Below are 14,101 nucleotides of genomic sequence, written 5' to 3'. Positions count from 1 at the left end.
TTATTATTAAGTATAAAAAACAAGCTATCAACCAAACTTAAGAGCGGCCGGTAACTGAAGAAAAAAATTATAATATAAATTGTGTTATGAAAAGTCAGTATTTCGAACTTTACGTCATGGATGATTATTTCATATTTTGCTCCTCCTTCTTCCTCGCGTTATGCCGGCATTTCGCCACGGCTCATGAGAGCCTGGGGTCCGCTTGACGACTAATCCCATAATTTGACGTAGGCACTAGTTTTTACGAAAGCGACTGCCATCTGACCTTCCAACCCAGAGGGTAAACTAGGCCTTATTGGGATTAGTCCGGTTTCCTCACGATGTTTTCCTTCACCGAAAAGCGACTGGTAAATATCAAATGATATTTCGTACATTAGTTCCGAAAAACTCATTGGTACGAGCCGGGGTTTGAACCCGCGACCTCCAGATTGCAAGTCGCACGCTCTCACCGCCAGGCCACCAGCGCTTCCAATTCAATCAAATTCATTCAATTTCATATTTTGCTAATAGATAATAAAACTTAATACAATAAGTATAAGCCTCAAGCGCCGCAAATATGCCGCTCTGGGAAGCAGCTACATATTTGCGGCGTTTGGTGTCGAAACTTTAGGGCCGTGGGGGCCAAGTGCGCGTCGACTGTACAAAGACTTGTCAGCGCGCTTAATAGAGGCTTCTGGTGACCAGAGGGCTGGCCACTATTTCGCCCAGCGTATTAGCATCGCTATACAGCGGGGAAATACGGCCAGCCTTCTGGGCACCTTGCCCGTTGACGGCGACCTGGGACAAATTTTTTATCTATAGTTTTGTAAGTTTTATTATGTTTGTTTATTCCTTTCTTTGTTTTTATCAATAAATACAGAATACAATAAGTTAAAGTTAATTAGCTACTCGATATGGTAGAATCATTTCAGCCTAATCTTTTTTTTTTTTTTTTAATTATGAATGGGCTTACTCATGGCCACAGACTAGCCGAGGCGTAGACGTGGCCTACGATGGAGCGAGCTCGCCCAGAAGGTGCCTGTTCACTCTTGATTTGAAGGTTGCCGGGTTATAAGAACACGGAAATATAGACGCCGGCAGGGAATTCCATTCCTTGGCAGTGCGCATAAGGAAAGTAGAAGCAAAGCGCTTCGTGCGAATTGGTGGAATATCTACCATGTAAGGATGGAAACCGGCCGTGCGTCTAAAAGTCCGATGGTAGAATGGGGACGGTGGAATAAGGTGGTGGTTATCTCAATTGAAAGTGCTATTACGAAGCTTACATGTCCAAAAAGTTGCTTTGTTGTACCTCGGACACCGAAAATATGTTGTACCTTGGTCCGTAGTACTTGCTACTACTGTAAATATATTTTTTAAACTTAATGTTTCATATTTGCCGTATTTCTAATTATTAGTTATCTGCGTTATAAGTTACCAAGCAATCGATCTTAGAAATAATGCCTAAAATGTTTTAGGCAAAAATAAAAAATGACCATTGCAAAGTATATTTTTCTATGGAAATTGTACTAGAAAAATCTATTCAATGGCGTAAATATGCTAAAAATATCTGTGATTTCATATATACATATTATTTCTATGATTATATTATAAATTTATTAATTAAAATTATCATGTCCGAGGTACAACGGGAAATGACCACGGTACATCAGGAGTGTTGTTCCTTGGACATTTTTCCCTTTTTTTTTATGATGATATATAAATAAACTAGTATATAAATAAACTAATCTTTCAATTTATACCGTATTAGATAGTTTATTAATGTATCTTATAGTATTCGGATAAACAATAATTCTGCAGCCTTTAGTTTTTTTTTTCTAAAATTCACAAAAGAAAAAACTGTCCGAGGTAGAACAGCTTCCTCTACATAATTAATTCTTAATCACGGTTAGGTACCTCTTTGTTTCGGAAGTGTGGTCTTGTGATCACTTGTGATTACCTACGACTTCTACGAGTCAACAACTACATATGTAGTTCGTAACGATTAAATACCCGTTATGCTAAAATGTTTTAAATAGTCAAAATCCCACTCTTGGTAGTTATTAACCTTTTGTAATTTTCCTAATCAATTAAATGGAAAGTACGTAGGTATCGCCGCGCCGCGGCGCCGTCAATGGAATTATTTATGTCCTGTATCAATAACTGGGTTAATTATTAGTTCAATGCCTCTGTTTGTCCCGTTTAATTGAATGTTTGCCGACTTCATTAAACGCTTGTTCTAATCTGTAAGGATTGCGAGTATAAAAGCCACGCGTGCGCAAACATTCATCATTTTCACGTACCTACCACACAGGCACATTCTCTCTTGTAAGTACTACCTACCTTAATTATATAGGTACCTACTTATTCTTAATATTTTATTATTTTAATTAATTAAAAAACAAATCATTTCTTCTGTTCGGAAGTTCAGTTTTCGTACCTACGTAGAGATGAACCGGGTTTAAAACACTTTCAATTCAGGTCAAAATATATTAAAATTTGTTTCAATTGTTACGTAAAAGTTCCTTACAAGACACTAATTTTAATGCATGTGTAGGTAGTTCCTCATAGGTAGTCGAAATGAAAAGTAGTGTCTAGTGTTAATAAACCCGGTTGGAAGCTCCAATTTCACTTGAATTATTGGTGCTCTATCTGTGTTCAATCACCAACATAATATATCTGGGATGTACCTAATGGGGGTTAATTTCTAGATAATAATATTATTTTCTTAAATATCTGCTCAGTAATTTTGCTAGGCTTGGCAAGCTAAGTAAATAGTTCCAAAAACTGCGGTAGTGGACTCCAACCATTATCGAGCAGGGGCTAATAAAGAGCGGCGACAACGCTGAAAACAAAAATATCCTATTTAATTGCGAATACTGCGTATACATGATCCTACTGACGAAAGTAAAGGGTCATTCAACAGTTGATAAGGCGCGATGAAATCCAGTAAACGCATTAACATAGCTGGTTACTTCCAGATACCTACATTCAATAGCAGCTATCGTGTTATCTTTGTTTATGTTTCTTAAATAAAACGGCTATTAATAGCGTGTGTTGATCAGTCTGTCTGACCGCACATCAGTTTTGCTATATATTATAATCAGTGTCAACGACGTCTTAGTTCAGTTAACTTCGAGACTTTGTCTTTGTAGCTTGATATTAAATAAATATATTAAAACAGGTTGGGTCATTAACTTTTTTAAGTTTATAACGAGAAGCTTTACCTAGAACTATTCCCAAGATAGATGCTTGTTAATATGTCCGAATCTGATAAGAGTTTTGTATTAAAATAATATCACCAATTTTTTTTTTACCAGCTGTAGACGAATTAACATTTTATTTAATTCTGAAGGTTCGAGATTCGGTACTTAACTACTGTCGCGTACTTATTGTTTAAATTTTAATATTAAAACGGTCTTGATCCTAAACAACCTGAGACTTACCTAAGTACCTATATTATTTAAATTAATCCGTGTAAGGGATAAGACTCTAAATGTTAATGAGTAATTTATCATATATATTTTATAACTAGCTCGAATTGTAAAAGCTGGCCTGATTTAAATTTCTATAGCAGATCACCATGGCCAAGCTGTCTTCGAAAGAGATCTTCGCGCTGGAGGACAAGTATGGGTGCAGGAACTACGCCCCCGTGCCGGTGGCGCTCACCCGTGGTGAAGGTAAGAGCACAACATCCACAATTAACTTTTTATACAGAAAAAAAAAACCTGTGACAATCTCTCCCATATCTTGTGTACAGACCTGTGCGTCCAGATTTAAATTAAAATCCATTTATTCATATAATCATAATGCCCAAGATTTTTTCTATTATAGTAACAGCACCAGTCATGGGACATTTAAGAGGAAATTTGGAGTATTTATGATATTTCCCTTATACATGTAAATGGTCTACCGCTTAGCGTGTTAAAAGATGAAAGTCCTATCCGTCTTTCATGTTTTAGGCGTGTTGTATCAAAGATACTGCAATTAGTTTCCACATATTTAACAAATTAAAACAATGCTTTTTTTCTCCAGTCATGGACACCAAAGCTCCAGTAATGGGCCCCCGGTAATGGACGTGGATCCAGTAATGGGCCCCCTATAATGGACATTGCTCTATCAGTATAAAATATTGAAATGGGGAATAAATTACGGCAAAAAAATAAATTTTTGGTATAAGCTTTTATCGCTGAATGTATTTTTCTTTCCACAGCCAATTATTATTGTATTAGATCCATTGAGACAATTCTAATATTATACCCAAACACAATTAGTTAGGGTTTATTGCGATAAAGTTCCCATGGCCACCTCCTGTCTCCATCATCAGATCAGGTTATCATAATATTGCATTATCATCCGATTTGCATACTTAATTACGTACTTACACAAAATTTCAACTGAATCGGAAATCGAAAAGTGGCTCAAATTCAGCTACCAAGATTGGACCCACACTAACTAACAGGGCAAGTTAAATAAAAGTTTGGAAAAACGATATTAATTTATCCGAAGTCCGAGAATACTTCCTGATTGACATATTTCGTAACTACATTTTACTTCTGTATTGTTTAAACATGAAATTATGGCATGGCAAGCATCATTCTGTCAATTGTCTCATCATAGGAGGTACGCAGTTTTACAGCTCCTATAATGGGATTGGGCCAAATACCACTATTTTATTACATCTGTGGAGTCACAACATAGTGTGTTTTATACCTTATCTCATGGTAAATGCAATTAACAAAACACATTCTAGTTTTCATCAAGTATTAATTAATTTAAATTTAATAGATTAACTCACCTCTCTTAGCGAAGTTGTTAAGAATTCGTAGTGGTATTTTTTTTCAGTGACACGACAACTTTTGGGTTGACGCCAATTTCTCAAAAAGCAACCAAATTTAATGAAACTTCAAACTGAAACAGCTCTAGGACTCTTATTTATGATAATATACAGCCAGTGTTTATAAACTACTTTTAGATACTTATTTTAGAGGAATTATGTTTTTTTGTCCCATTACTGGTTCCACGTCCATTATAGGGTATACTATTGTTGTGCTAATTTAATAAACGTAATCTGAAGATTACCTACCGTTACCTACAGTTAACCCAGAATTACCTATCTTCTTTGACATACACTCTCTACCTACACACACGACACAATTGTTCAGTTGCAGAGTTTAGCCCTTAGCTATATTTTGCTAGTCGAAATTTCCATTCTGAACAATTTCATTAAAAGTCTATTAAATACACAATGAATGAGATTGATTACAAATCGTAACCAAAAGTACTTCGATTTCGGCATAAAAATCATATTTCGGCCGGATTGGATTTCAGCACTGACTTTTCTATATCAATGGATTTCAGCCATAAAACTGCCAAGCCTTTCGGCCGTTCAGAAACTGTACTTATTTGCGGTAGTGTCTGGCCAAAGTATCGGTTTTAAGAGCGTTCGGCAGAAAATTCATGTTGCGGTCGGACACTATGATATATATTTAGGTATATGTTGTTGTGTGCGTGCCCTCAACCCTGGTCCCGGTACCCATAGGTATTTGTTACTTGCCGCAATCTCTGCATTATTTGAACAGACATCTCGCGCGTGTAGCTAATCTCTCAAGTATTAACGCTGATTCCCTTATCTCAAGTATTTGCTGCAGTGTAATAACTGGCTATTGACAATCGTCAAGATTAAAGCAATTAAAATAATTATTATATTTGCTTGCTCTAGCTAAAAAATGGGATTACGTATATGTACTTAGGTACTTACTCGTGATTCGTGATGTCATTTTTCGTGGTTTTTTATGATCTGTGATATTACTTAATTACAGAGATGTGAAAAATACTTTATAAAAAGTATTTAAATACAAATACTTCCTTGATAATACTATTTTAAATGCAAAATACAAAATAGTTTTTGAATTTGTATTTAAATACAAAATACGAAATAGGTATTTTCAAAATACTTTTTAAAAATACAAATACTTTGCGATAAAAGGTACTCTGAGTAGTGAGTACCTAGTCTGAATTAAAAAGTATTACTCGGAATTTCCGAGTTGAAAAGACTCTCTTTATTCTTTGAAATCAATCCTCTATCTAAAGTGAAATTTTCTAGTTGTTTGCTCATATTAACCGGTAGGATGTAGGTATGGAAGATGGTTTTTAACGGCCAACTTTTAAAGCATTAATTTGTAATGTTTTACAGCTAGTATAATGCCTCTAGTTAGTGTGATGAAAACGTCTCGTTTGTGTTTCACCAGAGCAGACAAGTTTGTTCTCCTCTCGTGCCTTGAAACCCTCGCAACACTCAAGATTCCACTTTTTTAACCACTCGCTACGCTTGTGGTCATGTGCGACGTTACTAAACAGATTCAACAGTTCCATGTTAAAAGAATGAGAGTGTTGCCAGGATTGTAACATCAGAAGAGATTGTAACTCCTACGTACATTACCTACCTACTATAAAGTATTTTGTATTTTGAAAATAGAAAATAGGTCCCAAAAACTATTTCAAATAAAATACGAAATAGTTTTCTTCAAAAGATATTTAAATACAAAATACAAAATAGGTATTTTGCATTTTGTATTTGCATTTTAAATACAAGTATTTCAAATAAGTCACATCTCTGCTTAATTAGGTAATTAGAGTCTGTGCACGCAAAGATATCATGTCAAGTATTATTTTTAAAATAGTGATTAGTATACAAATTAATATCGTACTCGGTATGTGTTCGTTTTGCGGACCCTTGCCTTAAAATATAACTTTGATTACACTGATTATCACATAACACCAGGGCTGGTCCTTCGAGCCGGATAAAGTTAGGTTATAAATTTAGTATTTGAACAACTTCCAACAATTTTGTATTATAAGCATATAAAGTCAGACCAAGAATAGTCTGCAGCGGATCTGATAGCCCACGCAGTGAAAGTGTTATTTTGAACGTCAAACTTCTATGACATTATGACGTATAACTGACACTTGCACTGCGTGGGCTATCAAATCCGCTGCAGACTTTTTATGGTCTGACTCTAACACTCCAACAATCCAGCATCTATCTTCTAGGTGTATTCGTGTGGGACGTGGAAGGCAAGAAGTACTACGACTTCCTGAGCGCGTACTCGGCAGTGAACCAGGGACACTGCCACCCACGCATCATCGAGGCCCTCAAAAAACAGGCCAGCCAGCTGACACTTGTCTCCAGGTACTTACGAACATTGGCCTTGGCTAGGTTAGCCACCAACCGCCAAGCCTAGCTGTATGGAAAATTTGTCCGTTGCCCCCGTGGTTTCGGTTTCTGCTGCTCCGTAAATATAAAAGCAGGTGTTCAAAGCTCAAATTTTTATTTTACTGCTCTTTCCCTATTAACTGTCGCGTCATGTTTTGGCTAGTTATTTTTTAGCATTAGAGAGAACTCCGCGGAAGTATCAAGTCAATGCATTCGGGCACTATTATATGCATGTGATATAAAATTATATATTCTTAAGTAGCATGACTATTATTCATTGTTCACTTCAATAAGTATATTCTATTATATTGTTATTGTTATACAAGTGACTCAAAATTGTGTGCCATATTTTCCAGAGCTTTCTACTCCGACAAGCTTGGAGAGTACGAGAAGTTTATGACTGGTCTGCTGGGCTACGAGCGCCTGCTGCCCATGAACACCGGCGTCGAGGGCGGCGAGAGTGCCTGCAAGATCGCCCGCAAGTGGGGCTATGATGTTAAGAAGATCCCGCCTAAGCAGGCTAAGGTACCTAGACTGTCTCATCATTTTAGCGCTCCCTTTATTTTGTGCATTTCCCAGTAACTCAGACGAGCTGTCTTTTGCTGCGATATGCATGCATAAAAGTGACGCACGTAAACTTGTAAATATTGCAAAGTATATTGTTTAAGTCAACATAAATAATTACAAGTTGGCGTGGCATTTAATAAAGTAATTATGAAAAGATTGCGGCTTACAATGCGTATAAAATGGCGACAGCCACACAAAGCCATTAGCATAGAAAGCTTGACATTTCGAGCTTCCGGCCTGCACCCTTTACCCTTTATGCTTGTTGTTTTGATCCGCGAGCCCACGACGTGCCACAACCTACTTCCATTGCTATGTCTTTCATTCATGTCGTTACCGAATTCTCGATGAATACAAATACTCCAAACGTATTTGTACATCACACTTTTATATCAGGCATTGAAAACTGAAACTTTAAATTACTGTTAAGCAATTATATCGAATGACTCTAAAAAAGTTTTAATTTCCAGATAATCTTCGCAGAGGGCAACTTCTGGGGTCGCACAATGTCGGCTGTCTCGGCATCTTCAGACCCCGACTGCTACAATGGCTTCGGACCCTACATGCCGGGCTTCGAGCTTATCCCCTACAACGACATCCCAGCTCTTGAGGTAATAAGAAAGAAGGGAAAAAGAGTAATCTGGGACGAAAAAAATTTAAACTTTATCTTTTAAGCAAACTTATTAAGAATTTGGTAGGGTCGCCATGTGATTATGGTGCCATATTGTCGGAAGGATAGGTTATATTCTTTTTTAAATAAATCGTTATACATTCACTCATATCATATATCATATATTATTATATGTTACGGCTATTATGGTTGAGGCCTAGAATATTAACCACTATGGTACAATTTACATAAGTACATTGTAACATTTACAATTGTATTGACTTTTACAAATAAGTGACTTCTTAAAAATTTACCTAGGTACATTATAACTTCTAAATACTTTCTTGCTAAATAGTTGCTGGAAGAAATATTGGCGGCTGCTTTTGCGGCGTTATTTAGGTGGATTAAGTGGTTTTGATACGAATTAATAAGATTTGTTAAAGTAATCTTTCTAAATCCAGCTACCTCTACCTTTCCAGAAAGCGCTACAAGACCCGAACGTGGCCGCGTTCATGGTAGAACCGATCCAAGGAGAAGCGGGTGTGGTCATTCCCGACGATGGATATCTCAGGAAGGTGCGCGAGCTCTGCACCAAGCACAACGTGCTGTGGATTTCTGATGAGGTCCAGACGGGATTAGGTGAGTTCAGAATCATAGACGACAACTTGTAAACACGCCGATATCAGTGATAGCTATTAGGCGTTGCATTTGGCATGGCAACTTGTCGAAGTGGCAACATCTCTTGTCGAAGAAACTAGCTTATCTTCACTTCTTCAGTTCCTAAACATAAATCCTTTTTTCATCAAAAGTTAGCGGGCATCATGCTTTTTTCTCCTTAGACCGTGTATATTAATTTGGAATGAGTTGCAACCTGAGCTACTGGGGGGAGCTTCCCATTCCATGGTTGTGGGGTTGGTTTTCGTACTTAACCCGTACCTAAATATCAGACCCGTATGTGCGTGACACGTATACTGTATGCCAACTACCTTTCCGCAACTTTCGAAAGTGATCTCGACGTGTCAATAATTTATGGTTTGTGTGCCATAAGTATTGATAGGATGAAATGTACGTTGCAGGTCGCACGGGCAAGCTCCTGGCGGTGCACCACGAGAACGTGAGGCCGGACATCGTGATCCTCGGCAAGGCGCTGAGCGGCGGCGCGCTGCCCGTCTCCGCGGTGCTCACCGACAGTCGCGTCATGGACGTGAGTAACAAGACGCGAGGGCCGTGAGGTGCCGGTGGTGGCAATGTAGATCCAGAGGGGTGTGAAAAAAGAACGTACAGGGCCCAGTTTTATAAAGTTACAAGTTACAGGTTACAAGAGTACAGGCTACAGGCACCTGTAATACACTGTGTACGGCTACAGGTGTTTTATAAATACACATAGATAATTACAGTTGTAAAGCACCACGGTCAATCTCGATTACATGTGAAATTTACAGGTGCGAAGGACATCACTATTTAAAAAAAATGTCTGTCATAGAATTCATAGATACTCTGTGCTCTACTAAATGCTGCGTTATTGTTTGCTGTTAAGTATTGGAAAAATGGCCAGAAATGAAGGAGAAATCGAGTGGTTGAGAGCGGTGTTTGATGCCAAGGATATACTTTTCGGGCCGTTTTCAGATTCAGATTAAGTTAGATTTAATGAAATATTTACCTAATAAGTAAATAAGTACTGTTTCACATTACAATGTATCGTTTCGGTAGTGGCTCAAAGATAAGTACGCTGTGTATCGAAAATTATGAATAGTACACTTTACCATAATGTGAATGCACTATACTTAAATAAAGAGACGAATGCTAATAAATCAACGACAAATATCGGCACCAATCCCTTTCCGTTTCCTAGTAGATAAAATAAAACGAATCATCAATAAAATCAATATCAAACATATTGTCACTTCATTTCCTATTTACTATATATTTCAGATACATTAACAAAAACTGATAAGGTCAGTGCATGGAAAAGTATGCATGCCCTGACGCAATCTTTGGCGTTAGTGCCTAACAATAAAGAGTACAGTTTAAAATCTCTCAGAAAACGAATAACTTTAATTAAACTTAAGAATTACGAGCAAAAGAGCGAATCAGACACACTACAAGTAGCTGCTGTTGTGCTGTTACAGGACTCAAGACGTATGTCAGTTTTTGTTACAAGTTTACCAATCTACACTTGTAATTTACAATATTTTTATAAAACGCTTGTTCGATTATGAGTTTAAAACTATTAATCTCCCATATTTTCGTCTATGGTTGAGCTACAGGCACTTGTACCTGTAACCTGTAAAATTGTAACACGGTACTTTTATAAAACGCAAATTGTAAAAAACGGAGGAAGTGTTGCCAGTAAACGCCTGTAAACTTGTAACTTGTAACTTTATAAAACTGGGCCCGGTTATACTCCGATAAAAGTTGAGATAAGTATTGGTAATGTAAAATAATAAATTAATAAAATTAAAATTGAAATTATTCACCAGTCTGTTTACCCTGAACATCGGAGACACACACTGAATTAACTGCAGATATTTATAAAACAAATAAAACCTTAAAGTAAATGTCATAAACTAAAATTAAAAACTAGATATTACAACTAAAATTATAAATAAACTAATTGAATGCAGATTTATTGAAGCATATGCACTTAAATAAAAATGAAACACGAACAATATTCTGTATGTATTTTAATGACGTTAGTTCATGAACACAAAATATACTTACATGTAATATGCAACTGCATGATAATCGTTTACGAACCTAAACTTACATTTATATATCTAAATATTATCATAACTTCATAATTTAATTAATGATGAGCATTTTGTATGACTAGCACACTGTCTTTTTTAGTTCTTAAATGTTTAATATGTTAATTGTTAAGCAATACCTAGATACTATTTACTTACGTTATTTTAAGTAAAATGTAATCAATGGATAACTGTTATTGGCCATCTGTTATATAAGCATTTATATGTAAAACTTTTATTTACGGCTGTTGTTGTCCTAAATATCAATAAATAAATAAAAAAAATAAATAAATAAAACCAAAGACCTACAATTAGGCTCCAGTGTTCTAAACTTTTGGGTTCAGTTCAGGAGAGACATTGCGTAGTTTGATTCGCTACTTTTGACGCTGACTGTACGACCTAACTTGAGAAATTTGCTTATTGATCTCTGATATTTTAAATTACCTCAAGTGTGAAAGAGTAGGTAACTCATTGATCTTGTCGTCTCGATTTCAGGTAATTACTCCTGGTACACACGGTTCCACATACGGAGGAAACCCATTGGCGTGCGCTGTGGCTACGGAAGCTATCAAGGTATGCATATAGATACCACCTGTGTGTGTGTGTGTAACACATAGGGTTAGAAAGAGACTTCCGCTTGTAAATTGTAACTTGTAGCTTTATAAAATAGGCCACTGGTGTAATGTTATGTTAACAGTTCTTATGGTTAGTTAAAGTTTTCGGGATTCAAGGATGCACTGTTTGTATTGGCTGTAAGAAACCTGCAGCCGGTCGATGGGAATCGTACATTAGTTTTACCTGACTCTAACAACAAAACAACGGTGTTTCAGGTGCTGCTGGAAGAGAAGCTGTGCGAGAACGCGGCGCGGCTGGAGAGCGTGCTGCGCGCGGAGCTGGAGCAGATACCTAAGAGCGCTGTTACCACCGTGCGAGGGCGAGGGCTCATGTTCGCGCTCGTCGTTAACGACAGTTAGTTGTTGAAAAGTCTTGGCAAAAATACGTCCATCCAGAGCAGACTGGTCTTTTCAAAAAAAATCTTTGCCAATATTTGATAGAAAAATACATCTGCGACATGTCATACCCGGATCTTAAATGCCGTCCACACGGGACAATCCAAAACTCTTTAAATCAGATCAAGTGCGATCAGCGAGTCCATGTCCTTTAATTAGAATTTTTGCGTCCTCCTATATTTAATTAAATATAATGAAATTAATGACTACCCCTCGATCATTGTCTATGGTTTCGTCCGTTTTGTTTCCTGCGTAAAAAGGCGGCATTTCATAATAATTACTTAAGTTTTTTTTTTCAGTGAAGTTTGAATGCGTTATTTTTTCAGGTATTCCCGCGTACGACGTCGTTTTACGATTGCGTGATGCCGGTTTGCTGACCAAAACCACACACGGACAAGTGATCCGCCTGGCGCCGCCGCTGACCATCATGGAGCAGCAACTGCGTGACGCTTGCAAGATCATGCGCGATGTTTTCCTATCCTTTAGCAATTAAAGTTTAAATTATATCAGGTTAACTTTTATTTAACCCATTTACAGTAACAGGTTTTAATTGAACGAGTTTGTGAACACTGTGAGCTCATGAAAATGGTGAAAAAAAGGTATTCTACATTTTATTGAACCTGGGTTTTATGTGTAGCGTGTAAAATAGACCACAGTCGTATTGAATTACTGTGGTAGAAAGACACACTGATGTTGGACCCCATAGCTATGATAATAATATAGTAAACTAGATTTTGCCCTGTGCGCGGGGCCCGAGGGCCCCGCGGTACGCGTGTTGTTTGCTGTTGGTGCTGTTGTTGATGTGTTGTTGTTGTTAATGTTGTTGTTGCTGTTGTAATTGTGTAGTAGTTTGTTTTCCAAAGGGAAAATTAAATGAATTTCTACTTTTGCTAAGACGAAAAGATCCGCGTGCGAGCACTTCATTCCCGCAGCTCGGCCTTCGGCCTCGCGTGCTTGGGAAATCGAAAGGGACGCTCCGGGCCTTCGGCCCTACGCGGAGCTCGGCCTTCGGCCTTCGCTGGGTTTCGAAGCTCAGCGTCGGGCCTTCGGCCCGCCGCTTCGCTTATTAAAACACTTGGAAGGTTGGTTTTGCTTTGGGGCGTAAGCGGGAAGTTGGAGCTTAAACACGACCCAATAGTAAAAGTGTCTTGACAAGCTCACGTCGGGCCTACGGCCTTCGGCCTTCGGCCCGCCGTTTCGCTTGTCTAAGACACTTTTCCTATTGGGTCGTGTTTAAGCTCCAACTTCCCCCTCTCGTGTGACGCTTCGGGCCTTCGGCCCTACGCGGAGCTCGGCCTTCGGCCTTCGCGAGCCTCGACGCTCCGCCGTCGGGCCTTCGGCCCGCCGGCTTCGCTTATCAAGACAGTTGACTTTGTAGACCGCTTGCAGGAACTGCATTCACGCAGCTCGGCCTTCGGCCTCGCGTTTTGGGAGTCGGGGTGGAGGCTCCGGGCCTTCGGCCCTCCGCCGGGGTCTGCCTTCGGCCTCCCGGCCTGAAGCTCGCCCTTCGGGCTCGCTAAACACACTTTTTGTATAGGATTTTGCTTTGTTCGTCATTCCCGCAGCTCGGCCTTCGGCCTCGCCCAAAATTACTGGGGGTGGGGCACGCTTGGACATTCGGGGTGAAGCTCCGGGCCTGACGGCCCTCCGCCGGGTCGGCCTTCGGCCTCCCAGCCTGAAGCTCGCCCTTCGGGCTCGCTTAACCTACTTGGAAATTTGAATTTGGCCCGTGTCCGCCGCCATTTTGGACTTTTCCAAAAATTTTTTTTCACATGGTAATCTTGGGCCCGCAAGCTTGCCGCGTGCCAAATCTCAGCGCGCTCGGACCAACTTGAAAAAAAAAAAAAAAAAAGTCAACCATTTTGAAAAATTTTAAATGCAGTTTGTTTTGTCTCGGGGCCCTCTATGACATTTGGTCGAGCACCCCCCACCCATCTCGCACCGTTTAAAAGTTTCCATACAAAATTAAAATGCTCAT

General features: G+C 38.7%; 1 protein-coding gene across 1 annotated transcript; it reads left to right on the top strand.

Moving 5' to 3' along the window:
- Nucleotides 1-3,518: 3,518 nt before the first annotated feature.
- Nucleotides 3,519-12,627, top strand: LOC134680381 (ornithine aminotransferase, mitochondrial). Its single transcript, XM_063539506.1, has 9 exons — nucleotides 3,519-3,656; nucleotides 7,030-7,168; nucleotides 7,549-7,717; nucleotides 8,227-8,367; nucleotides 8,846-9,005; nucleotides 9,443-9,570; nucleotides 11,609-11,686; nucleotides 11,944-12,082; nucleotides 12,450-12,627. Exons 1-9 carry the CDS (start codon nucleotides 3,560-3,562, stop codon nucleotides 12,614-12,616), a joined length of 1,218 nt encoding a protein of 405 aa, XP_063395576.1. The 5' UTR covers nucleotides 3,519-3,559; the 3' UTR covers nucleotides 12,617-12,627.
- The last annotated feature ends 1,474 nt before the right edge of the window (nucleotides 12,628-14,101 follow it).

The sequence above is a fragment of the Cydia fagiglandana genome, chromosome 3 (genome assembly GCF_963556715.1).
Source record: "Cydia fagiglandana chromosome 3, ilCydFagi1.1, whole genome shotgun sequence".
NCBI classification, from domain to species: Eukaryota; Metazoa; Arthropoda; class Insecta; order Lepidoptera; family Tortricidae; genus Cydia; species Cydia fagiglandana.
Note: the sequence above shows the minus strand (reverse complement) of the source record. Positions and strands in the feature narration are given on the sequence as shown.

Coding starts and splice junctions, on each gene's coding strand:
- LOC134680381 (XM_063539506.1), top strand. CDS start 3,560: ATGGCCAAGCTGTCTTCGAAAGAGATCTTCGCGCTGGAGGACAAGTAT. Junction 7,169..7,548: donor CAGCTGACACTTGTCTCCAG/GTACTTACGAAC, acceptor CATATTTTCCAG/AGCTTTCTACTCCGACAAGC. Junction 7,718..8,226: donor TCCCGCCTAAGCAGGCTAAG/GTACCTAGACTG, acceptor TTTAATTTCCAG/ATAATCTTCGCAGAGGGCAA.